Source organism: Balaenoptera musculus, chromosome 8, assembly GCF_009873245.2.
Source record: "Balaenoptera musculus isolate JJ_BM4_2016_0621 chromosome 8, mBalMus1.pri.v3, whole genome shotgun sequence".
NCBI classification, from domain to species: domain Eukaryota; kingdom Metazoa; phylum Chordata; class Mammalia; order Artiodactyla; family Balaenopteridae; genus Balaenoptera; species Balaenoptera musculus.
In genome coordinates this window covers 14,282,436-14,308,516 of record NC_045792.1, presented here as the reverse complement: position 1 = coordinate 14,308,516, position 26,081 = coordinate 14,282,436, and the positions used below count along the sequence as shown (strand labels likewise).

General features: G+C 43.9%; 3 protein-coding genes across 4 annotated transcripts in view; 2 read left to right on the top strand and 1 right to left on the bottom strand.

The window, feature by feature from the left end:
- Positions 1-5,486: 5,486 nt before the first annotated feature.
- Positions 5,487-9,585, bottom strand: CD3D (CD3d molecule). Its single transcript, XM_036861603.1, has 5 exons — positions 9,470-9,585; positions 7,617-7,835; positions 7,034-7,165; positions 6,707-6,750; positions 5,487-6,485 (listed from the first exon to the last, which is right to left on the bottom strand). The coding sequence occupies exons 1-5, from the start codon at positions 9,522-9,524 to the stop codon at positions 6,420-6,422; spliced, it is 516 nt and encodes a 171-aa protein (XP_036717498.1). The 5' UTR covers positions 9,525-9,585; the 3' UTR covers positions 5,487-6,419.
- A 1,536-nt stretch (positions 9,586-11,121) lies between these two features.
- On the top strand, positions 11,122-19,923 carry CD3G (CD3g molecule). Of its 2 annotated transcripts, none has more exons than XM_036861725.1 (7): positions 11,122-11,211; positions 14,090-14,113; positions 14,599-14,814; positions 15,682-15,813; positions 16,467-16,510; positions 17,261-17,344; positions 19,093-19,923. In XM_036861725.1, the coding sequence occupies exons 1-6, from the start codon at positions 11,157-11,159 to the stop codon at positions 17,324-17,326; spliced, it is 537 nt and encodes a 178-aa protein (XP_036717620.1). In that variant the 5' UTR covers positions 11,122-11,156; the 3' UTR covers positions 17,327-17,344; positions 19,093-19,923. The 2 variants fall into 2 exon arrangements, with proteins under 2 accessions (XP_036717620.1, XP_036717621.1); XM_036861726.1 differs by having other exon boundaries at positions 17,261-17,340; positions 19,093-19,125.
- Positions 19,924-22,928: 3,005 nt separating this feature from the next.
- The window catches only part of UBE4A (ubiquitination factor E4A), a 34,512-nt gene continuing 31,359 nt past the window's right edge, over positions 22,929-26,081 (top strand). The window contains exon 1 of the mRNA XM_036860552.1: positions 22,929-23,050. The gene's annotated coding sequence lies outside the window, so the exon portion shown is untranslated. The remainder of the gene's footprint in view (positions 23,051-26,081) is intronic.

Below are 26,081 nucleotides of genomic sequence, written 5' to 3'. Positions count from 1 at the left end.
CTGAAGCTCTCTTTGGAAAGGGCATCAGGGAATAAATCAAAAGAGAGAGAGAGCGAAAGGGAGGGAGGGAGGGAAGGAGGGAGGAAGGAAAAGAAAGAAAGGAGAGAGAGAGAAAGAAAGAGAAAGAAAGAAATGATCGTTTGCCTAACGTCTTTTGGAGAAAAACATCAAGGATGGCAGAGAGTGCCTGATGGGTCCCTGATGGAGTGGTCAGCTCAGAAAATGGGTGAGACAGAAACAGAGGCCTTCAAAGGTAGGTGAAGGCAGCAGACAGAAGAGAGGAGGTGAAGGGGAGGCAGCAGACACACATTTCCTCGCTGCCTCGAAAAGGAAGCGCCTCCACGGAGCTGGGGCTGGGGAGGGGAGGGGAGGGGAGGAGGTGCTGCCCGGCAGGCCCCCCTCCCTCCACTGTGAGAGGCAGCAGCCTGCAGCCCGAGGCGGGCTGTGGTTTAGCGGCCAGGATGTGGGCTGCACTCTGAGCGAGGGACGGGGTGCGGCGCAGCAGAGACTCATGTTGTGGGAGGGTTTCTTTCCACTCTCCCAGGGCACACACTCAGCTTGCAGAGAGAAGACGCCAGAGCACTGAGGACCTCTCAGCCCAGCCCAAACCAGTGGGCTCTCCTTGCTCCCTCTCTGCACTCAGACCCCAGGACTACTGAAGAGTGTGACCACGACTCAGAAAAGCCCTTTGTCATTAGCAGTCTCCACATACTGGACACACTCGGCCCTGGTCTTGTGGCTACAGTTTCTATTTGTTGGTCCCTGCTGAAGCTGCTTCTCTCCCTGTAAGCACTCAGCACTCAGGCTCAAAAGGAATCTCTGTGACGTTGACCATCAATAGCTGCTGATCAGCAGGCTGGCCCAGGGGTGGCAGTTCTGTCCCAGGTATATTTGATGCTGCCCAGGCGAAGGAGGTGTGGCTCAGCGTAATGAAAGCAATAATAGCTAACACTTAGGAAGCATGTACTCTGCTCTAGAAATTGTGTTTAGCACTTTACAAGCGTTATCTCATTTCATCCTATGATGACCGACCGACAAGGTAGATGTCCTTATTTTACAGATGAGAATAGGGGGCTCAAAGAGGGGAAGTCATTCACTCAAGGTGCACAGTTAGTCAGGGACAGAGCTGGAATTAGCAGCCAAGGCTGTCCAACTCCAATGCTCTGAACAGCTACCCAATGCTGACTGTGATCATTAGAAATGCTCTCCATTTTCCTGACTTTAAAACTCTGTATTGAATTGCTTAGGTATTCCTTCCATGAGTGCTTTTCTAATCACTCGTGTGACAGACCAGCACTGTGCTAAGTACTAAAAGGATACAAACAGTTCCTGTCTTCAAGGAGCTTACAATTATATGAGTGGCCAAGTATGCAAAAAGTTAAACAGTGACAGAACCAATGTGAGTAAGCATAGAAGTGCTATAGACGGTGTTGTCAGTGTTCCCAGGAGGAACTGGAAGAGCTGAGGTGGTCGGCAAAAGCTCCATGGAGGAGGAGAGACTTGATCTGGGCCCTGAAGGGAAGGATGGAGAGAATTTGAAGACAAAGGAGAAGGCACTCCACTCACTGAAGATGAACTAGATAACCAAAATAGCCCTTTAGCTATTAAACTGAATTCAGAGTTGAAAACCTTTCCACAAAGAAAACTCCAGACCAAGATGGCTTCCCTGGTGAAATCTATCAAACATTTAAGGAAGAAATAATACCAATTCTATACAAACCCTTTCAGAAAATTGAAGAGAGAATACTTCCAACTCATTCTATGAAGACCAAACTTATCACGTGCAATGCTTAATATTATGTGTCAGATTGGCTGAGCCACAGTACTCAGATATTTGGTCAAACACATCTCATTGTGTTGTGAAGGTACTCTTTAGCTGAGATTAACATTTATATCAGTCGACTTTGAGTAAAGCAGATTACCTTCTATAATGTGGGAGAGCCTCATCCAATCAGTGAAGGCCTTAAGAAAAAGCAGACTGAGGTCCTCTGAGGAAGAGGGCGCTCTCTCTGTCTCTAGACCTTCCTTTGGGCTCAACGTGCAACATCAACTGCAACTCTGTTGCTCTGAAGAACCCTGACTAACATACCCTGATATCAAAACCAGACAAAGACATTACGAGAAAAGAAAGCTGCAGACCAATATCCCATATGAATAGATGCAGAAATGCTTCACGGGCTCCCCTGGTGGCGCAGTGGTTAAGAATCCACCTGCCAATGCAGGGGACACGGGTTCCAGCCCTGGTCCGGGAAGATCCCACATGCCGCAGAGCAACTAAGCCTGTGCGCCACAACTACTGAGCCTGCTCTCTAGAACCCGCGAGCCACAACTACTGAGCCCACGTGCCTAGAACCCGTGCTCCGCAACAAGAGAAGGCACCGCAATGAGAAGCCCGAGCACCGCAACGAAGAGCGGCCCCCACTCGCCGCAACTAGAGAAAGCCCGCGCGCAGCAACGAAGACCCATCGCAGCCAAAAAAAAAAAAGCTTCACAAAATTTTAGCAAATTTAATCTAATAATATACACACACACAAAAAATACATAATGACCAAGTACAGTTTATTTCAGGAATGCAGGATTGGTTTAACAGATCATGCCATCAATGTAATTTACCATATTAACAGACAAAAAAAGTAAAACCATATAATCATCTCAATGGATACAGAAGAAGCACTTGACAATCCTCAACAACTATTTTTGTTTAAAATTCTCAGCAAACTGGAAAGAGAAGGGAATGACCTCAACCTGTTAGAGGGCATCTAAGAAAAACGTACAGCCGACATCATATTTAATGATGAAAAACAGTGCTTTCCCCCTAAGATCACAAATAAGGCGGGACTTCCCTGGCGGTCCAGTGGTTAAGACTCCGTGCTCCCAATGCAGGGGGCCTGGGTTCAATCCCTGGTCAGGGAACTAGATCCCACATGCCGCAACTAAGAGTTCACATGCCGCAACTAAAGATCCCACGTGCTGCAACTAAGAGCCGGCACAGCAAAATAAATAAATATTTAGAATGGACCCAGAACTTAAAAACAACAAAAAAAAAAAACAAAAAACCACAAATAAGGCAAGGCTGTCCTCTCTCCACTTCTACTCAACTTTGTACTGGAGGTTCTAGCAGTGCAATGAGCCAAGAAACAGAAGTAAAACAGATCCAGATTGGAAATGGAAAAGCTGGAAATAAAAAACTGTCTTTATTCACAAACAACATGATCAAATATATGGAATATCCAATGGGATCTACAAAAAAAAAGGCTACTAGAATTAATAAATGGGTTTAGGAAGTTTTCAGGATAGAAGATCAATATATAAAAAGTAATTGTATTCCTATACAATTTCAAGGAACTACTGGAAATCAAAAATTTTTAAATAACATAAACAATCATCAAAAATATAGTAAAACACTTAGGGATAAATCTGACAAAAGACGAGTTCATGGACTGGAAAACTCAATATCATTAGGATGTCAGTTCTCTCCAAACTGATCTATAAATTCAATGCAATCCTGATCAAAATCTCAGCAGGCATTTTGTAGTAACTGAGACGGCAATTCATATGGGACTGCAAAGAACCTAGAATAGCCAGACTACTTTCTTTAAAAGTTATATCCCAGCCATTCCACTCCTGAGTATTTATCCAATAGAGATAAGAGTGTATGTCCTTGTATATGAGTGTATGACTTATATAATGATTTATGTATGAATGTTCATAGCAACTTAATTTGTAATAGCCAAAACCAGGAAACACTCAAAAGACAATCAAGGGGTGAATGGATAAACAACATGTGGTATATCCATACAATGGAGTACTACTGAACATTAGAAAGGAATGAACTGTTCATAGATGCAACAAGATGGATGAATCTCAAAACAATTATGCTAAGTGTAAGGAGCCAGACCAAAAAAGGGTACATATTATATTATTTCACTTATTTAAAACTCTAGAGAAACGGAAACTAATCTATAATGACAGAAAGCCTATCAGTGGTTGCCTAGAGGATGAGAGGATAAGGAAGAGATTGCATGCAAAGGGGCACAAGGAAACTGTTCAGGGTATTGAGTAAGTTCATACTTATCAATCTTGGTGATGTTTCACAAGTGTATATATATGCCAAAACTTATCAAATTTTACACGTTAAATATATGCAGTTTATTCGTGTCAGTTTACTTCAGTAAAGCTGTGTTTTTTTGTTTGTTTGTTTTGTTTTTTAAATTTATTTATTTATTTATGGCTGTGTTGGGTCTTCGTTTCTGTGCGAGGGCTTTTTCTAGTTGTGGCAAGCGGGGGCCACTCTTCATCGCGGTGTGTGGGCCTCTCACTATCGCGGCCTCTCTTGCTGCGGAGCACAGGTTCCAGACGCGCAGGCTCAGTAATTGTGGCTCATGGGCCCAGTTGCTCCGCGGCATGTGGGATCTTCCCAGATTGTCCGCGGCTCGAACCCGTGTCCCCTGCATTGGCAGGCAGATTCCCAACCACTGCGTCACCAGGGAAGCCCTAAAGCTGTGTTTTAAAAGCACACACAAAAAAAGAGAGAGCTGAAGGGACCCAAGTTTCCAGAAGGGCTCAGGTGAAGGTCAGTGTTTCTCATCCTTGGCTTCACATTAGAATCACCTTAGGCAGTTTGAAAAGTCCTGATGTTCCAACCCAGTATAATCAGCTCTCTGGGGGTGTCACCCAGGCATCAGTACTTTGAAAGCTCCCCAGGAGATTCCAATGTGCAGTGAATTTTGAGAACTGGTGAGCTGTAGAGGGGGACATAAGGGTATATGAGGAGCACAGGGTCAAAGGAAGTGTGCAGGGCATGGGAAGGACACAAGTATTGGTGCAATGCAAGCCGTGGAAGAGTTGCCCAAGGTGGAGGGATCCAGTGTGAAAATGGGATCTAGGGCTAGGAGGACTGCAGCAGTAGGGTATAAAGGGTAGGAATGAATCACAACCATGAATGAAGCATGTGTAAATTGGAAGTTCATTCTGTCTCTAACAAAGTTAGGGTCTGTGTGTATCTTGAGGAGATAGTGGGCAGAATCATCCAGATCTCTGGCTATGTGGTTGTTAATAATTTTCTCCTTTGGGAACCCTGGTCTAAGAAACTCCCACTCTTGGGGACTTCCCTGGTGGTCCAGTGGTTAAAATTTTGCCTTCCAATGCAGGGGGTGTGGGTTTGATCCCTGGTTGGGGAGCTAAGACCCCACATGCCTCACAGCCAAAAAACCAAAACATGAAACAGAAGCAATATTATAACAAATTCAATAAAGACTTTAAAAATGGTCCACATCAAAAAAATCTTTAAAAAGAAAACCACCCATCTCTCATTAAACTGTTCTGAAGTTTATTGAATTACTCTTATGCAGAGAAAAAAAAGAGGGATTCCCACACATGGTAGACAGGAATGGGCGTAAAGGACACAAAAGAATAAGTAGCTTTCATTGTAAGGCAATTATACTTCAATAAAGATGTTTAAAAAAAAAAAAAAAGAAAAAGTAGCTTCAATTATTCCTCTAAACCAGAGATTCTCTGAATTGAGGCTGCTTCAGAATCACCTGGGGACACAAGAGTGTCCCCAAGTGGGACCCAAGTGTGTATTTTTTAAATAAATCCCAAAGTTTCAGAACCACCACTAACCCAATGGCTAAAGATGACATCTATTGAAAATAACCTAATTCCCCACCCAGTCTCAGACTCCAGCTTTCCAAGTGGGTGGAGAAGGATAGTATGTTTTAATTGATGAAGAGTTTCTGATGTCAGTTTACTATGCAGAAGGCAGGGGTGGGGCAGGGACAGGTTCTGCAGAAAGAAAATAGAATGGTACCTTCTATACAGGGGAAAAGGGTACTGAAGGGGCCTTGGCTGAGACCTCCTTGTAGGTAGTGGCTACCACTCCACAGGGGTCATAAAGCCAAGGCCAGCCCCTTAGCAGAAATGGGACTTTGTCATACACACTCTCGGAGCCTTGATAAGAAGTGATCCTCAGGACCTTTGATGTCTCTGCCACCTCCGCTCATGATGTCATGGAAACTTCTGAGTGGCTGTGTCCCTAAACACAGCAGCCCGCCCTCCACTGTGGTGAGGAAGTCAAAGCCGTAGAAGGGTTATAATAGGGGACTGGAGCCAAGAGAGTGTGGTGGGGCCGATCCTGCACCCAGGGAGCCCACCAGGACAGAAACACCAGTGGGTCAAGATGTGGTGGGAGACTGTCCATCACATGGTCCATGTGGGGCAGAGGAGGGAACTGATGAAGGAAGGACACAGATGGGCAGGGAGAGCAAGGGCCCAGTCAAGTCAGGGCCACTCCCATGCCTTGTCCCGGAGACTTCACAAGTCCAGGCGCCTGCTGAGTGAAGGAGGACAGCTTTCTTGGCTGAGCAAGGAGAGAAGGTCCAGTCGATAACCAATGAGCCTAGAAGCCACCAGCCTCAGGTTCACTTGTTCCGAGCCCAGTTCTCACCAAGACGACTGTACTGAGCATCATTCCGATCTCGAAGGGGCTAAGAGATGAGAAGGAGAAACAGTGAGGCAGTGTCAGAACTCTCCCAGGGAGAACCCCAGCAGACCCCAGAAATGAGAGCTCATTCCTGGCCTTTCCAGACTCCCCAGTGATGAATTCCCCACTAGGACCTTCACACACATACACATTAAACCTAGTATCAGGCTCTCCATCCCCACTCACTCCTCCCCCCATTCTCATCCTTTTCCCCTCAGGGCTCACCTGATAGAGCTGGTCATTCCCCAACAAAGCTTGAGTGTCAGCAGCTAGAAGAACCAGGGAAAGAGAGTCAACAAGGGCCTAGGAGATGGGACAGTGAGACCCCATGAATGCTGCAGGGGGACTGCAGCTGGTCACACCCTTGGAAGTCTGCATGAGCCATATGGGCACCTAAGTTCTGTCAGCAACCAGTTGTAGGAGTCCTTAGGAGGTTGCAATAGTGACCCCCAGATGAGACACAACCCACCTCCAGCCCCATTCCTTAGCAGGTAGACACTCATACCCACATTCACAGCCACAACACACACATGTTCTGTCCCTTCCACTTACCCCTGGAGAGCCTTCCAGTCTCGTGTCCAGCAAAGCAGTAGACTCCCAAAGCAAGGAGCACAGTGGCAATGATGTCGGTGATGACGATGCCTGCCAGGGTGGCTGAGTCCAGCTCCACACAGTTCTGGCACACTGTGGGGGAGGGGAGGCCGAAGGAGAGGTGGAGGGTCTTCAAGATCAGGGAACCATCTCTGCCTCTTAGGGCAGCCCCAGGGTCTCTCATGCCAAGACCCAAACTAGGAAAAAGTCCTGCTGAGAGCCTTGCTACATCTACCTCTAACCTTCAACCCAAGAAATCCCTGAGGAGAGCCAAGAAGTTGTCTCAGCTTTGTAGGAACTTAAACAAGGCAGTAGGCCAACCACTCTCCCAACCAAGCCCCTACTGCTTGGGTCACAAGGTCCCTATTGTTCTTTTGCCATTAAGCTATTTCCCACTCAGGCTCCAAAATCTGGCTCATACCATTACGAGAGCAACCCAGTTTGTTGAGAGCACAGACTGGTACACCAGGGCTCCTACACCTAGAAAGTTCTCATATCCAGAGGCCCCATCCATTCCAACCCAAAGGGTTCTGGAAGCACATACTTCGATAGTATACTTGCAGAGTAGATGTTTTGCTGGTTTTTCCATCTGTCCCATTGCACACATACACTCCTCGTGGGTCCAGGTTGCGTTTTCCCAAGTCCATAGTTTTATTGCCTAAGGCCAGTTGTCCTACTGTTCCTTCTAGCCACGTGATACTGGTACTGCATCTCAAAAATACTCTGTCCTCAAGTTCCTCCACAGTGACATTTAAGGGGCTCACTAAGGGAAAAAATACCACAGTTGGAGCCAGCTCTTTGGTCTGCACCAGACTCCTTGTTCTGCTGAGGCTCATACTTAAGAAGGACCACTTTCCAAGTCTAGAATAGTGCATGGTTTCTAGTGAGAGAGACGGAAGTCACAAGAGAAGTGCTTCAATAGGCCCCCCACAAACTGCAGGGACCAAGAAGGACATGAGGATACAATCCAAACAGAGGACAGGCCCTGATGGACATGGAGCAAAAGAGGAAAACGTGGAGCTGGGTTGATCCAAGAACCTTCCTGGAAATGTGTTCAGACCACTGATTAGAAGTAGAAGGGGAGCCCAGACTGCTAAAACACCCAAGAGATATAGAAAGGCAGAAGAATGGTACTCAATTGGAGATGTCCACATTTTTTTCTCCAAGAAACCTTCTAATTCTACTTCCCAGCCGCCTGCAACACTCCCACGTCAACCTCTCATCTTCTGCCTCCTCGCCCCACCCTTGCCCCAACCACTACCAAGGGAATGGTACTACTAAAGCCTTTCCTATGGCCAGTGATGGCTGGGGGTAGGAGAGAAGCTAATATGAATTACCATCCCAGTGGTCCAAAAGGGGACCTAGGGCAAATCCCATGTAAAGATTTTTAGTTGTTCTACACTTGCTTAGGAGGAGAGGGACAGGAAAAAACTTTTTATTGAATCTGTTCTTGGGGCTCCACACAGATCAAGTCTTGTGGGGAGTTTAAGGGTTGGAGGTATGAACGGCACCTTTCTAGATCCACTGAACTGCTGTGACTGAGAGCATCTCCACAGCCCACAGAGGCACTGGAATCTATATCTCCAATCCCAGGAAAAAGTGGAATCTACATTCTTCCTGAGATTCATAGTCAGTTACCAATTTGGATAGAAGAGCATCCTCTAGAAAACCCCCTGAAGAGCCATTTCTCTTGCCTCTGTAGCAGGTCAGGAGAAAATGCATGTATTCTCAGGGAGATACATGTACATCAGATGCTCCACATCGCATAGTCATGTATTCCTTGGGGATCCGTTTCCAATGGAAATCCTGGATGTCCCAAAGAAGCTGACTACTAGGGTAACCATTCATCCCAGTTTGCCTGGGATTGAGAGAATACCTGGGACATGAGAGTATCAGTTTTAAAACCAGGCAAACGTGGATGAGTGGGTCATTCTACCAACCCAAATCTGCCCTCCCTCCTGCTCAGCCTCAATTTAACTTTTCTCTTAAAGCATTCCCCTGAGTGCTGGGCCATGGCCCCAGGTGGTGACATCATGATGGCCAAATGACCAAGAGTCCTGGATCCCAAAGGCTCTCTGCCCTAGAAGGAACAGTGCTCCCATTACCAGCCCTAGGCTAAGGCACGCACATACTGCAACACTTCCTACAGATCTCTGGCCTAAGGTCTTCAGGGAGACATTCAAGGCCAAGGTGCACCCCTAGCTGGAGTCAGTCAGAGCCAAGAGCCTGTGCTTCCCAGACCCTGTGCTACATCCCAACATGGCCCTCCTTGACAACGCTGCCTGGTGAATTGAAGCTAGCATTGAGAAGGACTTTCGAGTGGACCACATTCCAGGTGGTAATGTCCCCCTTAGGTCCCTTCTCCAAGATGCCCCCATCCACCCAGAGAAGCCTTACCTTGGGAGAGAAGGGCAGCCAGTATCAGGCCAGACAGAAAACTCCTGTGTTCCATCTTCCAGCAGAATTCATCCAGTAGACAGACCCAAGTCACAGAACTATCAGCCAAGGTGAAAGCCGCCTTCCCCCAACTGACTCATGTGTACCCGGAAAAAGTAAAGGGTAGCGGAGGCACTAGAAGACGCCTATTTCTCTGCTCTCCACTGTTGGTGATGGGAGGCTGCCAGGGTAGAGGTAGGCTGGGGGTGGGGTAGGAAGGAAGCAGGTGCAAATCGCTCTTTCTCAGAGCATGGAGGGTGGGGGAGGGGTAGAAGGGGGAAGCAGACGATATGGAAAAGGTTGCCTGGACTTCTAGGAAGTAAAAGGAGATTCAGGGTGTCCTTTCTTGAGTCACTGATGAAAAACAAGAAATTCTGAGTTCCTGTCAACAACATCACTACATTTACTCACCACCTAAAAACTGCCACCTCTCAAAACCCTTGAGACAAGCTGTGAACTCCATCCCATAAGCCATATCAGCTAGGTTCCTCCCTTTCCTGGTCTTTCTTGGGACCCTACCCGAGGTCCTCCTTGGGCCGCCTGGGACACCAGACTAAATAGCTTCTTAGCAGTGGGAGTTTGAGCTTTGGGAGGCCCCTAATGAGAGATTTACATCCTGGCTCCAATACTGTCTACCTGCTGGGTCTGAGCCAGTCACAGAATTCTTCAGAGCCTAATTCCCTCAGTATCATGAGAAGAATTCGAATGGAATGTTTCCATGGTGCCTGACACTTCATATGTTCTCAATAAGAGAGAGAGTTATTAATAACAATATGATTAACTCGCAGCACAATTGAGCCTCCCCAGGAGACAAATGGACTTTTTTCCTCTGGGCTATGGAAATCCCAAACTGTCTACACTGTTGCAGTTAGACTGTAATTTATCTGAGGGCAGAGAGCGTACATGTCTCGCTCACTTCTGTATCACCAGCACCTGGCCTGTGTGTGGCACATGACGAGAGCTCCGTACATTTTTGTCAATTCACTGGCTGACCGGCTGAGGGGCCTGAGATCTTGGGAACGCAGCTGACCCTAGTCCTTGGAAATGTATGGTCTGTCTTGGTGGAATTGTCCTACCTATTCCTTTCCAGGCAGGCACCACTTTGATGATCGCATCTCAAGAGAGCAGTGAAAAAAATCCCTGGACTGAGGTGGCTTTCTGTTCAGAGTTCCAGCCCCAAGCACCTAAGAGTTCCCACCTAAATTCACTAGTTCTAACAACAACAGCTAGCAACAGGCAACAACTGGCTGAGATCCAAGTAACAAGTGGTGGCAGAAACGTTTATCTTCCCCTCATAAAAAGAAAGGGGCCCAGGCCACCTCCTGCCCAGCACCCAAGGTGGCTTTCTGTACCAGCTGAGTCTCTGAGATGGGAATCCAGCACTCCCTCCTGCTCCCTCCCCTCCACCACCCACGCTCCTCTCCTTAACTGAAAATCCAGAGATATCTGCACCTGCAGCCCTCCTGAGCCCTGCCCCCACCCACTGCCCACACTTGAAGCAGAGGGTGGAGGCTCCGGGTTCTTGCCTTCTCACAGGGGCCCCAGCCCTAAGGATGCTGGGCGGAGCCAGGCTATATGCTAGCACAGGCTGTCTGGCTGGCTGCTAGGGGCTGCTCAGTGCTTCTGCGGGAGAAGAACAGAGGCTGCTATGGAGCAGAGGACGCGTCTGTCTGGCCTCATCCTGGCTATCACTCTTCTTCAAGGTAAGGGCCCGCTAGGGGGTCTGACAGTCTGGAGAAGGGCTCAAGGGAAGAAGCCATCACTGGGGGACAAGAATATTGGGATCCCCTAACCTCGAGCTGTCACCCTAAAGTTCAGAGAAGGAAGGGCAAAAATGAAGCTTCTTACTGCTCTCTGCTAAAGAGAAGCCGTGTTCCATGGGAAAGATGGAGTCCTTGTGTCTTAAGAAATCAAAACAGATGACTTTACTGGTTTGAGAGAGAATCCGGATGCCACCATCTTAGGTTTGAATGTAGCCCAAAGGGCACAGGCCAGGAATCTGAAGAGAAAAGGTATGTGTTCTTTAACTCAGAGCTGGGGTTAGAAGTAGACCTATGAAGCATTCGCTCACTCTGTTGGTCAGCTGGTCAACAAATATGTGTGAGATCCTATTACGTGTTAGGCTAGAAGGGTATAAAGGTGAATAAAAACCTTCTGCTCCAATTAGCTCGTAGTCTAATTGAAGAGATAAGTTTCAACGTTGCCAGATTGAGTGTAAGGTACAATATAGGTTGCCTGAACGAATATTCAGTTGGAAATACAATAGGAAGTGGATAAACTGGGCCGATGCCTGGAATCTGGACTAGAGATGATTCTCTCCACATTGAAAGTTGTTGAAATCATGCAAGAACTATGAGAGATGTGAGGAAGAGGAGGCTGAGGATAGAACTGTGAGGATACCACCTTTAAGGAATAGTTAGAGGACAAAGATGTCAGTAAAGAGATAAGGGAATGATCCAAGAGCTGAAATAATCAGACGAGTGCTATTCCATAGAAACCAAGGGAGTAGAGAGCTTCCAGACGGAGAAAATCACCATGAGTATGAAATGCTAAAGAGACGTCCACAGATATAAGAATATATTTAAAATTTTAAGTCTGTATATATACTACCAAATGTAAAATAGATAGCTAGTGGGAAGCAGCCGCATAGCACAGGGATATCAGCTCGGTGCTTTGTGACCACCTAGACGGGTGGGATAGGGAGGGTGGGAGGGAGACACAAGAGGGAGGAGATATGGGGAGTTTTGAATCAGAGTTAGAATGAGGGGACTCTTTGTTCCTCCCATGGTGATCAGGTGGATGGGGAGAAGAGCTAGTTAGAAATCTGCTTAACTCTTTGTCTTGCTTTTCTTTATCTTCATTTACTCATTTATTCACTCATACATTCATTCAAAATATATAAAGCTCCTACCATGTTCCAGGCACTGTTCCGGGTGAACTATTCATAAACAGTTCACCCCTGTATGAAGTTCTAAGACTGTTGACTCCTTCCAACTGTTTCCATCACACTTTGATCTATGCCCCCATCTCTCCCCATAACAAACTCTACCTCTAGCCAAACTACCTCTTTTGTCCTTTTCCAAGTCTGTATCTTTGTTCAGCTATTCTTTCTACCTGGAAACTCTTTCTCTGTCTGGTGAATTCTTACTCATTCTTCAAGGCAGAACCAAATGCCATCTTCTCTGTCAAGCTTTCCCTGTCCCCTCACCCTTGGTCAAAATCAATAGTTTCTACCCCTTTCCATATGCATTTATACAAATACTAAATGATAATTTATAAGTACTATTACATTTATTACATTTGTGTTTATTTTTTTTCCACTTCATTGTAAACTCTTCAGAAGCGACAACTAGTTATTTGTATCACCACCCGTTTCTTCCACACTCGTTACTCATGTCAGGCACATAATAGTGGTAAGTGTTTGGATTAAATCCAATTGAACTGAACTCCAGTGTTGGTTCTCTATAGTATGTCTACCATGCAACTCTACTACTCTGAGTTTTGAGACAGATTTGAGGGCTATTTAATAGCTAACTCCTTTGGGACGTTCAGGGTTTCCACAAAAAATGGATCACCAAGGCTGAAGATTTTAGAAGTAACTCAGCTCTGAAAGACTTTAGCTAGTGCACACCCAGTCTTTGCCAGGGCTTTAGCTGCTAAAGGAGCAGAGCATTCCACACTGTACAGGCAATACCCTTACGTATACTGCAATACAGTTCTGCAATACTAACTGTCCAGAGTTAGTGTCAGACCTCAAAGGTTAAGGGCTCACTCCCCAAAAAGACTGCCTTCACTTTAAAAGCTAGGCACAAGTTCAGGGCTCCCCAGACTACCCACACTTCTAACGAACTGCCTACAAATCAGGAGGGTTCTCAAGAACCCCCTTAGAATTTGCTAGAACAACTCACAGAACTCCGGAAAGCCCTATACTTACTACTACAGTTTTATTATAAAAAATAAAATCAGATCTAGCCAAATGAAGAGACACATAGGGTGAGGTCCTGGAGGGTCCTGAACACAGAGCTTCCATGCCCTCTCCTTCAGGAATTAAAATACATCACCCTCCTGGCACATTGATATATTCACCAACTAGGAAGTATGACTGAGTTTTTATTGGGGTTTCATTACATAAGCATGATTGATTGAATCATTAGTCATGTGACTGAACTCAATCTCCAGTCCTCCTCCCCCTCCTAGGGCTCAAAGCCCCAATTCTCCAATCACATGTTTGGTCTTGACCAGTCCCATCCTGAGTCATCTCATTAGCATAAACTCATGTGTGATCCAAGGGCCCACGAGGAATCACAAAGGCAATCCTGTCATTCATGAAATTCCAAGGGTTGAGAAACTCCCTCCCAGCAACCCAGGAGAAAGACCAGACAAACTCTTTGCTATACAACACCCTAAATTCGGTTTGGTGATTTAGGCTACAATCCAAGGAAATAGGTATAGATACTGTCACTCACATGAATTAGGCTCTCGCTCTCCATGTTGGCCTCAAATGACCGTGGAAATGATACATCAGGGGATCTGAATGACTCCATGCCCAGCTGATCCACTGTCTCTCTTCTGTCTCTACAGGTACTATGGCGCAGTTGAATGAAGGTAGGGGAAATGGCTTCTTTCTATCATCAACCTCTGAGGAAATTCATGGAAATATGGCTTCCCACAACAGTAGTCCTATAGGAGCAAGTGAAGCGCTAAGAAGGGATGGGATGATGAAGGATAGACAGCAAACCTCTCCAGTGTCAACCAAATCAGTGGCCAGTCTTGACCTCCCTGGCAACTTTCCTGTAGATAAACAATTAATTTTCTGGTTCTTGGAGGAGAAACAGGACCCTAGCAGCTAGGCACTACTCAAAGCACAACCTGTGAATCAACAGCATTGGCATCACCTGGGAGCATGTTAGAAATGCAGAATCTCAGTACCTCCCCAGAACTACTGAATAAAACCTGAAATTCTAATTAGACCCCATGTGATTCATGTGCACATTAAAGCTTAAGAAGCACTACTGTCATGGTCTTCTCCTGATGCCCTGGGACAGGGAGAATTTCAGAGGCAAGATCTTAACAGACATTTCCTTTTTCAGTAAAAGTGGATGACAATCGAGAAGATGGTTCAGTACTTCTGACTTGTGACATGAATGAAAAAGATATCAGATGGTTTAAAGATCAGGTGGAAATAAGTCCTGTAAACACAAGTAAAAAGACTTGGAATCTTGGAAGTAGTACCAAGGATCCTCGAGGGATATATTGGTGTCAAGGATCAAAGAACCGTTCAAAACCACTCCAAGTATATTATAGAAGTACGTAACCCCTTTGGTTTGCTTGTGTGAAATTAAGCAGTACTTGCTGTTCTGGTGAGCTTCTTGTCTGGGGTGAGTGTGGAAATAGATGCTAAACAGTGAAGTAAGAGCGAGTTTTCTTAATCTCAACGTACTTCTTCTTTTTTTTTTTTTTAATTTATTTATTTGGCTGCACCGGGTCTTAGTTGTGGCACGCGGGATCTTCATTGAGGCATGGGGGATCTTTAGTTGCGGCATGTGGGATCTTTTAGTTGCAGCATGCAGCATCTTTTTAGTTGCAGCATGCAGGATCTAATTCCCTGACCAGGGATCAAACTCTGGCCCCCTGCATTGGGAACGTGGAGACTTAACCACTGGACCACCAGGGAAGTCCCTCAACTTACTTCTTCTTTTTTTTTTTTTTTAACTTACTTCTTTTTCAATTTAACAAAGCAGTTCCCCCAAATTCTTGAAAAAGCATAGCCTGTGTTGTAAAGCCTGACTCACTTTCGGGTAGGCCCCACAGACTGGAGCAGTCAGCAGTTTATATAAAGTGAGTTAGAGCGGGTAAGGGAGACAGGGGAGACTACAAGGTAAGCAACAGAAATGTAGAAGGCAGTTGAGCATGGAGAATGGGATCTGGTCTTCCTTATATTTCAATAGTTGCTGGTAGTAAGACTACATGGGCTTCCCCAGGACTCCTGGGGGACAGAGGAACATCAAAAAGCATTGAGTTCTCAGTCCAAGGATCTTCCCAGGCAATTCCCTTGCCATACCACCCACAGAGAGAGCAGTCTGCTGCCCTAGACAGAGGTATTATCTCAGGAGAAAAAAATCCAGAACAACTTTCACACCTCGAAGGAGGCTTATCCTTCCCTTTCCCCACAGTGTGTCAGAACTGCATTGAGCTGAATTCAGCCACTGTGTCTGGCTTTATCTTCGCTGAAATCATCAGCATTTTCCTCCTTGCTGTTGGGGTCTACTACATTGCTGGACAGGAAGGAGTTCGCCAGTCAAGAGGTAAAAGAATGCTCTTAGATGAGAGGTGAGACCACCTGGGACCCTTAGCCTCCTTCCTACCAAAATAGAACCAATAGAAAAGACTGGGTTGGCACGTGTCACTGATGAGCATGGCTGGGTGGGGCTCTGGTTCTGTAGGCAGGAGAAAAGGACACTTGGTGTTTTCACAGCATATTTGCCTATCTCAAGATCCAACTCTCTCTGATTTGTCCTCTGTGCTTTTTAAAAAACTCTTTCTTGAAGTAAAACCTACATACAGAAAAGTGCATGAATCACATACACACAGCTCAAAAAAATTTTCTGACAAAGCAAACACACACATGAATCCAGCACCCAGTTTAAGAAAGAGAATTAACACTTGTGGTCACTTCCAGCCTCCACCTAGTCCCCAAAGCGACCACTATCCTGACTTCTAACAACATTGATTCATTTTGCCTGTTTTTGTTTCTTACGTAAATAGACTCATACAGTAAGTACTCTTGTGTGTGGCTTCTTTTACTCAACAATATGCTTGTGAGATCTATCCATAGTGTTATATGTAGATGTATTTCACTAATTCTTATTGCTATTCAGTACTCCATTGGGTGAATATATCCCAGTTTGTTATTCATTCTATCTTGTGTATATGTACATTTTGTTTATTTTTTGTGCAGCTTCAGACAAGCAGACACTGTTGTCCAATGATCAGCTCTATCAGGTAAGGGAATGTGAAATGAAAGAGACATTGCTAGTTAGTAGTGGTAAAATTTTGGAATTGGGGGACAAGTTATTTGGAAGAAACTGCTTAGGACATACCAGACGGTGGCATCGTTATCCCTTTGGGTACAATGGATGAAATAAAGAGAAGGGTTGAGAGAGACTGAGGTCAGGGTCTAGTGAGAAAAAGTTGAAGAACACACAGAGAAACTAGATACAGAGTCTCCATTCTTGTCCTCTCCCACCCCCAGGACCATAAAGAAACCACTCCAAAGCCTTGAACATAAAAAGCACTCAATAAGTATGCATCAATAGAAAACAAACTTATGGTTACCAGGGGGTAAGGGCAGGGAGGGATAAATAGGGAGATTGGGATTTGACATATACACACTACTATATATAAAATAGATAACTAATAAGAACTTGCTGTATAGCACAGGGAATTCTACTCAATACACTGTAATGATCTATACAGGAAAAGAGTCTTTAAAAAAGTTTTTTTTTAAAAAGAGTGGATATATGTATATGTATAATAGATTCACTTTGCTGTATACCTGAAACTAACACAACATTGTAAATCAACTATACTGCAATAAAAATTTTTAAAAAGTATATACATATGAAGAAAGGTGAAAAAAATAAAGACATTTAGAGTGAAAGCTAAAAATTTTTTTAATTAAAAAATAAATATGCATCAAATTAATTCATAGAGGATGATGGAAAATGATTATGACTGTACTATCCTTTTTAGCCCCTTAAGGAACGGGAAGATGACCAATACAGCCACCTTCAAGGAAACCATTTGAGGAAGAATTGAGCCCAGGACTCAGAGTAGGTGTGTCTCTCTACACCAATTCTAAGAAAGTGCCTTTGCACTACCTGCCTTCCCAACTACTGCCAAGTTTATCTCCTTTCCCCAAGCAGCTATAAGGATGGGGGGGTAGGAAGGATTGATTGATAATTCCTTGGGGGGAGGGGGATGACGCTGCTGTGCATTGTAGGATTTTTAGCAGCGTCCCTCGCCTCTGTCCACCAGATGCCAGTAGTACTCCCCAGCTGTGACAACAAAAATATCTCCAGATATTGCAAGTATCCCCACGGGAGGCAAAGTCGCCCTTAGTTAAGAATCACTGAACCTATATTAACCTTCCAATCACCCAAGCAATCAATCAGAAGTTCTAATTCAATCAACCAGAATTTTCAATCAGGAAAACAGGGCCCAAGCATTATTTGGTTTTCTGAACCAGTTGCAATTTTTCTTTTTCTAATCCAGGTGTTTTCCCTTCTATCCAGTTCTCAGAAACAAAGCAATACATTTTGGAGCAATCCTAGTAGAGATTTTCAACCCTAAATCTAGACTCAAGAGTCCCAAAGGTGACAAATGGAGAAGAAAGGCCATCAGAGCAAATTCGGGTTTTTCTCAAAAAAAAAAAAAAAAAAAAAAAGTAAAGTAAAACTTGTATGGTGTTTCAGGAGCACCACCTGTTGGAAGTAATTTTTCTGTAAAAGAAAAACGAAAAGGTCAGATAACCTCCTTTATTTGAATACCATTTTTTTAAGTTTTAATTTTTATTTACTTCCTTTATAAGTCATAATTCACATGGTTCAAATATGCAGTGAAAGGTCTCCCTCCGCCTCCCTCTGCAGCCACCCAGTTGCCTTCTACAGAGGCAAACAATAATACTAGTTTCTTATATAGCTTCACAAGATATTTAAAGTATTATATATCGGAGGTATTCTAGGCATACATAAGCAAATTCTTTTTTTTTTTATGGGTGATAAATGCATCGTGATTTTTTGTTTTGTTTGGTTTTGGCTGCGTTGGGTCTTCATTGCTGCGCGTGGGCTTTCTCTAGTTGCCGCAAGTGGGGGCTACTCTTCACTGCAATGCGTTGGCTTCTCATTGTGATAGCTTCTCTTGTTGTGAAGCATGGGCTCTAGGCGCACGGGCTTCAGTAGTTGTGGCACATGGGCTCAGCAGTTGTGGCACACAGGCTTAGTTGATCCGCTGCATGTGGAATCTTCCCAGATCAGGGATGGAACCCATGTTCCCTGCATTGGCAGGCAGATTCTTAACCACTGTGCCACCAGGGAAGTCCCCAAGCAAATTCTTAAGTACACATTTTTCTTCCTTCCCCTATTTTCCACACAAATGTTATCATACTCTACATCTTGCACTTCTCACCTAATAAAACCTGAAGATTACTTCATACCAATATATAAAGGAGCTCCTTTTTTTTTTAATGCAGCCACTTTGTACAGATCCCCTATAATTTATTTAACTAGTCCTCTATTGATGGACATTTAAGTTTGTTCTTTTGCTCTTAAAATGCCACAATGACTGTATAAATGTCATTTTTTTTAATTGTATTGAGGTATAATTTACATAAAATTCACTCATTTTAAGTGATTTCACCTGTTCTCGGTAATTTTTAGCAAATTTACCCAGTTGTACAACCATCACCATAATCCAGATTTAGAATATTTCCACCAGTCTCTTAAGATCTCTTGTGCTCTTTGCAGCCACTCCTTGTTCTCACCCTCAGCGCCAGGCAATCACTAATCTCTTTTCTATCTCTTTAGATTTGCCTTTTCTGGATAAATGGAGTCATACAATATGCTGCTCTGGACATCCTCATACAAGTCTTCGCATGGACATATGTTTTCATTTGTCTGGGTTGATATCTAGGAGTGAAGAATTGCTGGGTTGTATGGTAAATTTATGTATAACATTTTAAGAAACTGCCAGTTTGCCAAACTGGCTGTTCCATTTTACATTCCCACCAGCGATGGATGAATGAGGTTCCTGTTTCTCCACATCCTCACAAACATTTGTTACTATCTTTTTTAGTATAACCATTCTAGTAGATGTAAAATAGTATCTAATTGTGGCTTTAATTTGCATTCCCTAATGACTAACGATGTTGAACATCTTTTCATGTGCTTATTAGCTATTACTATCATATCTTTAGTGAAGCGTGTGTTCAAAACTTTTTTTTTAAATTGAGTTGTTTTTCTTCTTACTATTGAATTGTAAAAGTTCTTATATATTTTTGAATACAAGTCTTCTATCAGCTACATGATTTGCAAATATATCTACCAGTCTGTGACTTGTCTTTTCATTTTCTTAATGGTGTCTTTTGAAGTGCAAGAGTTTTTAATTTTGCTGAAGTCTGTTTTATCCTTTTTTTTTTTAATGGATTGTGCTTTTGGTGTCATGTCTAACAAATCCTTGCCAAACCCAAGGTCACAAAGATTTCTCATATGTCTTGTTTTTACAGTTTTATTTCTAACAATAAATGTCATTTTGAACATTAAGACTATTTGTAACAAATACAAATAAATGGAATTGCAGGACCATAATGTATTTGCACCTGTAATTTAATTAAATATTGCCAAATTGCACTTCATAGAGGTTGGACCGATACATAATCCTAACAAGAGTCCCTACTGTTCCATACACAATCTAACAGTGTACTATTAAATTTTTTTTAAGAAGTTTATTTATTTATTTATTTATTTATTTATTTTTATTTGGCTGTGTTGGGTCTTCGTTTCTGTGCGAGGGCTTTCTCCAGTTGCGGCGAGCGGGGACCACTCTTCATCGCAGTGCGCGAGCCTCTCTCTGTCGCGGCCTCTCTTGTTGCAGAGCACAAGATCCAGACGCGCAGGCTCAGTAATTGTGGCTCACGGGCCCAGCCGCTCCGCGGCATGTGGGATCTTCCCAGACCAGGGCTCAAACCCGTGTCCCCTGCATTGGCAGGCAGACTCTCAACCACTGCACCACCAGGGAAGCCCTTAACTTTTTTGAACTTTGCCAATCTGATAAGTTAAAAATGGCATCTCAGCTTAATTTTAATCTGCATTTTTCTAACCATTTGTTTTTCCTTCTCATGAAATACAGGCTCATATCCTTTGATTTTGTTTTGTTTTGTTTTTTTACTGTTACTCTTGATGTTTAGAATATAACCCCTTCTCTTAGTGTTATTTATTTATTGGCTGCGTTGGGTCTTCGTTGCCGCGCACGGGCTTTCTCTAGTTGCTCGAGCAGGGGCTACTCTTCGTTGCGGTGCACGGGCTTCTCATTGCAGTGGCTTCTCTTGTTGCGGAGCATAGGCTCTAGGTGCACGGGCTTCAGTAGTTGCAGCACGCGGGCTCAGTAGTTGCGGCATGTGGGCCCTAGAGCATGTGGGCTTCAGTAGTTGTGGCGAGTGGACTCCGTAGTTGTGCCGCACAGGCTCTAGGGCGCACGGGCTTCAGTAGTTGTGGTGCACAGGCTCAGTAGTTGTGGCACACGGACTTAGTTGCTCCGTGGCATGTGGGATCTTCCCAGACCAGGGATTGAACCCAGGTCCCCTGCATTGGCAGGCGGATTCTTAACCACTGTGCCACCAGGGAAGCCCCTGATCTTCTTCTTACTGACTTGCAACAACCCTTTACATATTTGGAAAAATAGATCTTTTGTTTGTGGCATTAGTTGCAAATATTTTTCCAGTGCTGTTATTTAGATTTGGACTTTACTTATGGTTGGTTTTCTATACACATTTTACAAATATTTGACTGTAGAAGAAGTCACTGTTCTTTTATGGCTTCTGGGTTGTTTCTTATTTAGAAAGGCCTTCTCCCATTCTTAGATTATTCTTTTACAAAACTTCTCCCATTAATTCTCTAGCATTTTCCTGGTTTCACTTTATATATTTAAATCTTTGATCCATCTTGAATTAATTTTAGTGTAAAGGTCTAATATCTTGACTAACGTTTAAATCCATAGCTACCCACTTATTCTGGAAGTATTTATTGAATAATCCACCTTGTGCACATTAATTTTAAATGCTACATTACCACTCCACTCTCACCAGATTGTAAGCTCCAGGAAAACTTGTATATTTTTTCCACTACTGTAGCTTCAGGAGCTAGAACAATGCTGGAACATAATAGGCACTCTAAGATTGCTCAACATTTGGTGTGTGTGTCTGTGTATGTTACAGTATACTATTCAGTGGCATTAAGTACATTCACAATGTTGTGCAACCATCACCACTCTCATTTTCAGAATTTTTTATTATCCTGAAGAAACACTCTACCCATTAAACAATAACTCCCCATTCCTCCCTCACCCCAGCCCCTGGTAACCTCTATTTTACTTTCTGTCTCTATGAATTTGCCTACTCTGGGTACCACATATAAGTGGAGTCATACAATATTTGTCCCTTTGTGTCTGGCTTATTTCACTTGGCATAATGTTCTCAAGGTTCATAGCAACTATCAAAATTTCCTTCCTTTTTAAGGCTTAATAATAATGTGTATGTATATGCCACATTTTGTTTGTCCATTTACCCGTCAATGGACATTCTGGGTTGTTTCCACCTTTCGCCTATTACAAATGATACTGTTATGAACAGTGGTGTACAAGTATCTGTTTGAGTCCCTGCTTTCAATTCTTTGGAGTATTTACCCAGAAGTGGAATTGCTGCATCATATGATAATTCCGTTTAACTTTTTGAGGAACCACCAAACTGTTTTCCCAAAGTGCTCCACTATTTTACATTCCCATCAGCAATGCACAATGGTTCCTATCTCTCCACATCCTCACCAAGACTTATCTTCTATTTTTTTTTCATAATCACCTTCCTAATGGGTATGAGGTGATATTTCATTGTGGTCTTAATTTGCACTTCCCTAATGATTAGTGACATTGAGCTTCTTTTCATGTGCTTATTGGCCATTTGTATATCTTCTATAGAGAAATGCTTATTCAAGCCCATTGTCCATTCTTTAATCAAGTTGTTTGGGTTTTTCGTTGTTGAGTTATAGGCTTTTTTATATAACTGGATATTAATTTTTTATCAGATATGTGATTTACAAATATTTTCTATCACTCTATGAATTGTCTTTTCACTTGCGTGCTTGAAAAGTATGCTGCTTCTTTTGCCTTTGTGTACCTCAAAGTAACCTTTAGGATGTACTCGTCTTCACTTTACAAATAAGAAAACTGCACTCCAATCAAAGCATATCTTAACACATTTCCGGGTACGTAATAACAGTTCACAACTTTCAGTTATTGTTAATGCTACTGTTATTGCTTCATAGATAATAATTATCTATGAAGAGTTACAGAAGCTGTTTCAAAAATGCCTAAGATCGGTGGGACAATTAGCGTTAAGTCCACAGAGGCCTTAGCAGTGCCAGGGTTCACCAAGTCATATCTGCTGCTGATACATGGGTTTCGGAGGGCCGCATAGCCCAGTGAGCTCCACCACAATCCACTCCCAACTCAACCTGACCCGCCCCCAATTCAACCCCAAATCCACTTCCGGCCACTTCCGCCCCGCCCAAGCCAGTTAGCGCATGCGCAGTGGGGATGTTTGCGCGCCCGATTCCAGCGTAGGGCGACACACCCAGCTTCCGGCGCCCAGATGAGATTCCACAAGGCCCGGCGCCTTATCATGACGTTAGCTCCGGTTGCCGTGCTGAGTCGGAAGTGGGAACCCTTCGGCCACTGAGACTCAGTCGTGTTCTCGCTGCTGGCCCTCAGGCTCTGGTAAGAGAGGATATAGCTGGAGGGGAGGGGATCGTTGAGTCTACAATGGGATTTTTTTTCTCCTAGTCGAATGCCAGTCCAAACCTCTGCTCTCTTACCTCCTCCAAATGCCTTCTCCTGTGCTTTCCTAAACACTGTCTCTCTCCTTCACGAACTTCGACCCTGTCTGCTTTGGGAACCCCTTACAGTGCTCCAGCTTCTGGCATCTCTGCCCCTCTTTGCCATTTCCCTCCTGGAAAAGGCCGAATCCTGGCCTTGCATTATCTTTGGTTTCCTTTCTCTAGAACGTGCGCCGAGTGGGTGGGTCTCCCTCCGTCCCGCAAATCCCTTATGGAACCTGGAGGGATAAAATATAAAGAGTAGACAACAAATAGCTAGGTGCCAAAGAAGAGAAAATTAAGCACGAGTCGCAGTAGTCAAACCAGCCGAATCCGTATAGCAAGGTGTTGATATTTCTTAAGGCAAGTGATCAGTTCACCACTCAAAACTCTCCTAGCACTCTGCTTCTTGCTCCCTCAGCAATTGGGTTTAGAAGACATTTCTAAAATTGAGTAACCAGAGCTCAGGAGCTTATACTTGATGGGTCTTCTCTTTGGATTCAGTTTTTCACTCCCAGAACAAGGATATGTTTAGCCTCACTGCCTTGGTCTGTTTTGGTCTCACATGGGAGCCGTCCTGAGATAAAATGGGACCCAGGAAGGAATGCTGTGTGCGTTGCGACTTGATGAGATCCTTCTAGCTTGCTGATGTGATGGAAGGATCTGTTGCCACAACAGAGGCCTGAATGTGTAACAATGAAAACATTTTTTTAATTCCTTTTTTGGTTTGATCTATGTATTACTCACCAGGAAAGAGATCTTATGGAGTATAATTTAATAAAGCTTGATTTTTAAAATAGATTTATTTCATTTTTGGCTGCATTGGGTCCTCGTTGCTGCACGTGGGCTTCCTCTAGTTGTGGCGAGTGGTGGCTACTCTTCGCTGCAGTGCGTGGGCCTCTCACTGCAGTGGCCTCGCCTGTTGTGGAGCACGGGCTCTAGGTGCACGGGCTCAGTAGTTGTGGCTCGTGGGCTCTAGAGTACAAACTCAGTAGTTGTAGCGCATGGGCTTAGTTGCTCCACGACAAGTGGGATCCTCCCAGACCAGGGCTCGAACCCGTGTCCCCTGCATTGACAGGCGGATTCTCAACCACTGCGCCACCAGGGAAACCCTAAAGCTTGATTTTGACAATCCTAGTTTTGTGAAGTATTCCAAGTATTTCTGTTTAAAAGCAATACCAAATCTGATGTTAAAACATTTATGTGCTCACCTCTTTAAAAGCTGACAGTGCCCCTTAAGGGATTAGCAGTACTCTTTATAAACAAAAGATTGAATCAGGGGAGGGTGAGAGGATTTTGTAGGACTGGAGATAGACAGCTTTTATAAATGTAGAGTCTTGCAGCATGTATATAAGAGGGAAACGTGGGCTCCCCTGGTGGCGCAGTGGTTGAGAGTCTGCCTGCCAATGCAGGGGACACGGGTTCGAGCCCTGGTCTGGGAAGATCCCACATGCCGCGGAGCAGCTGGGCCTGTGAGCCACAATTACTGAGCCTGCGTGTCTGGATCCTGTGCTCCGCAACAAGAGAGGCCGCGATAGTGAGAGGCCCGTGCACCGCGATGAAGAGTGGCCCCCGCTTGCTGCAACTAGAGAAAGCCCTCGCACAGAAACGAAGACCCAACACAGCCAGAAATAAATAAATAAACTAATAAATTTATTAAAAAAAAAAAAAAAAGAGGGAAACGTGTTTTTAAAGGGGACATATTTGAGGAATTCCCTGGCGGTCCAGTGGTTAGGACTACGGCACTTTCACTGCGGAGGGCTCAGGTTCAATCCCTGGTCGGGGAACTAAGATCCTGCAAGCCGTGCAGCCAAAAGTAAATAAATAAATAAAGAGGACGTCTTTTAAAAATCAAATCCAAAAACATCTAAGGATTGGTGGTTATATGGATTGGTTATTTGCCAAAGGCTGACAACAGGGTAGTACTTTATCTTTGTATGGCAGTTGAAAGTAGGAGATTATAAATTCCTGATGACATTGAATACTAAACAAAATATCAAGTTTCCATTTTATCAGACCTTTCTTTTGGAGTGGGTACTCTTTTTACATTTGTGTGATCATTGAACAAATCTAAACTGACATCTCCACAAAGGTTCCCATCAAGTGATCAGTCCTCCCTTTTCCTGTAAAATTTTCCTGGTTGCACAGTGTTAGCTATTTTTCTATGAAAATAGTTTTTGCACTATTACTTCAAATAGATTTGAAGTACATATGAGAAAGTTGAGCTTAGTGAGGTAGGCAAAGCCCTTTTTGTTTTTCAAAAAGACAGCATAGATGACAACAGAGATTTATTTCCATTCTCTATTCTACACGTTCTGAGATACCAAAGAGCCACAATTGTCTGGCCCAATAGTTTGACCTTCCACTGCAACCCAGGACAAACAGTAAAACCCTTACCTTGAAGTAGGATTATGGGTGCTGCTATTGATTACAAGAAGGTCAGGAGTAATTACATGTAAGATTGAATCATTCAATACATGTTTATTTGGGATTTTGTGATTACGGAATATGCCAGGTACAGAAGAAAAAAATAATCAGATATGAACCTGTATTCAAATTGCTTACCTTCTAGTAAGATAGAAGATCTACATTAGGAATACAGTGTAGAAAGTTATAAATCCTGTTAATATAGGTAAAATGTAGTGGGAAGCTAGCTTTATATACTGCAACAGTATATTATTGAAAGGAGGAAATAATGCCATTTGTGATGATAAATCCTCTTTATCTCTCTTGATAGTCTTAAGAGCCTGTGTCCTATGTTCTGATTCTTAGCTTTCAACTCACTTCCTTTCTGCATAGATGGTGCAGGTGATGCATTTCCTTTGTACTAATCTGAACTCTTTTCAGTTGTACTGGCTTCCACAATGTAGGGAAATCTACTGGCTTTTTTATAACTGAGAAGACTCTTTCCATCTCACATCTCTTTTCCTACA

Excerpts from the sequence above, each read along its gene's own strand:
- CD3D (XM_036861603.1), bottom strand. The coding sequence starts at position 9,524 with ATGGAACACAGGAGTTTTCTGTCTGGCCTGATACTGGCTGCCCTTCTC. Across the intron at positions 6,751-7,033 it reads GACTGGAAGGCTCTCCAGGG|CTGCTGACACTCAAGCTTTG; the intron begins GTAAGTGGAAGG and ends TGGTTCTTCTAG. Across the intron at positions 6,486-6,706 it reads GGAATGACCAGCTCTATCAG|CCCCTTCGAGATCGGAATGA; the intron begins GTGAGCCCTGAG and ends CTCATCTCTTAG.
- CD3G (XM_036861725.1), top strand. The coding sequence starts at position 11,157 with ATGGAGCAGAGGACGCGTCTGTCTGGCCTCATCCTGGCTATCACTCTT. Across the intron at positions 14,114-14,598 it reads TATGGCGCAGTTGAATGAAG|TAAAAGTGGATGACAATCGA; the intron begins GTAGGGGAAATG and ends TTCCTTTTTCAG. Across the intron at positions 16,511-17,260 it reads CCAATGATCAGCTCTATCAG|CCCCTTAAGGAACGGGAAGA; the intron begins GTAAGGGAATGT and ends TATCCTTTTTAG.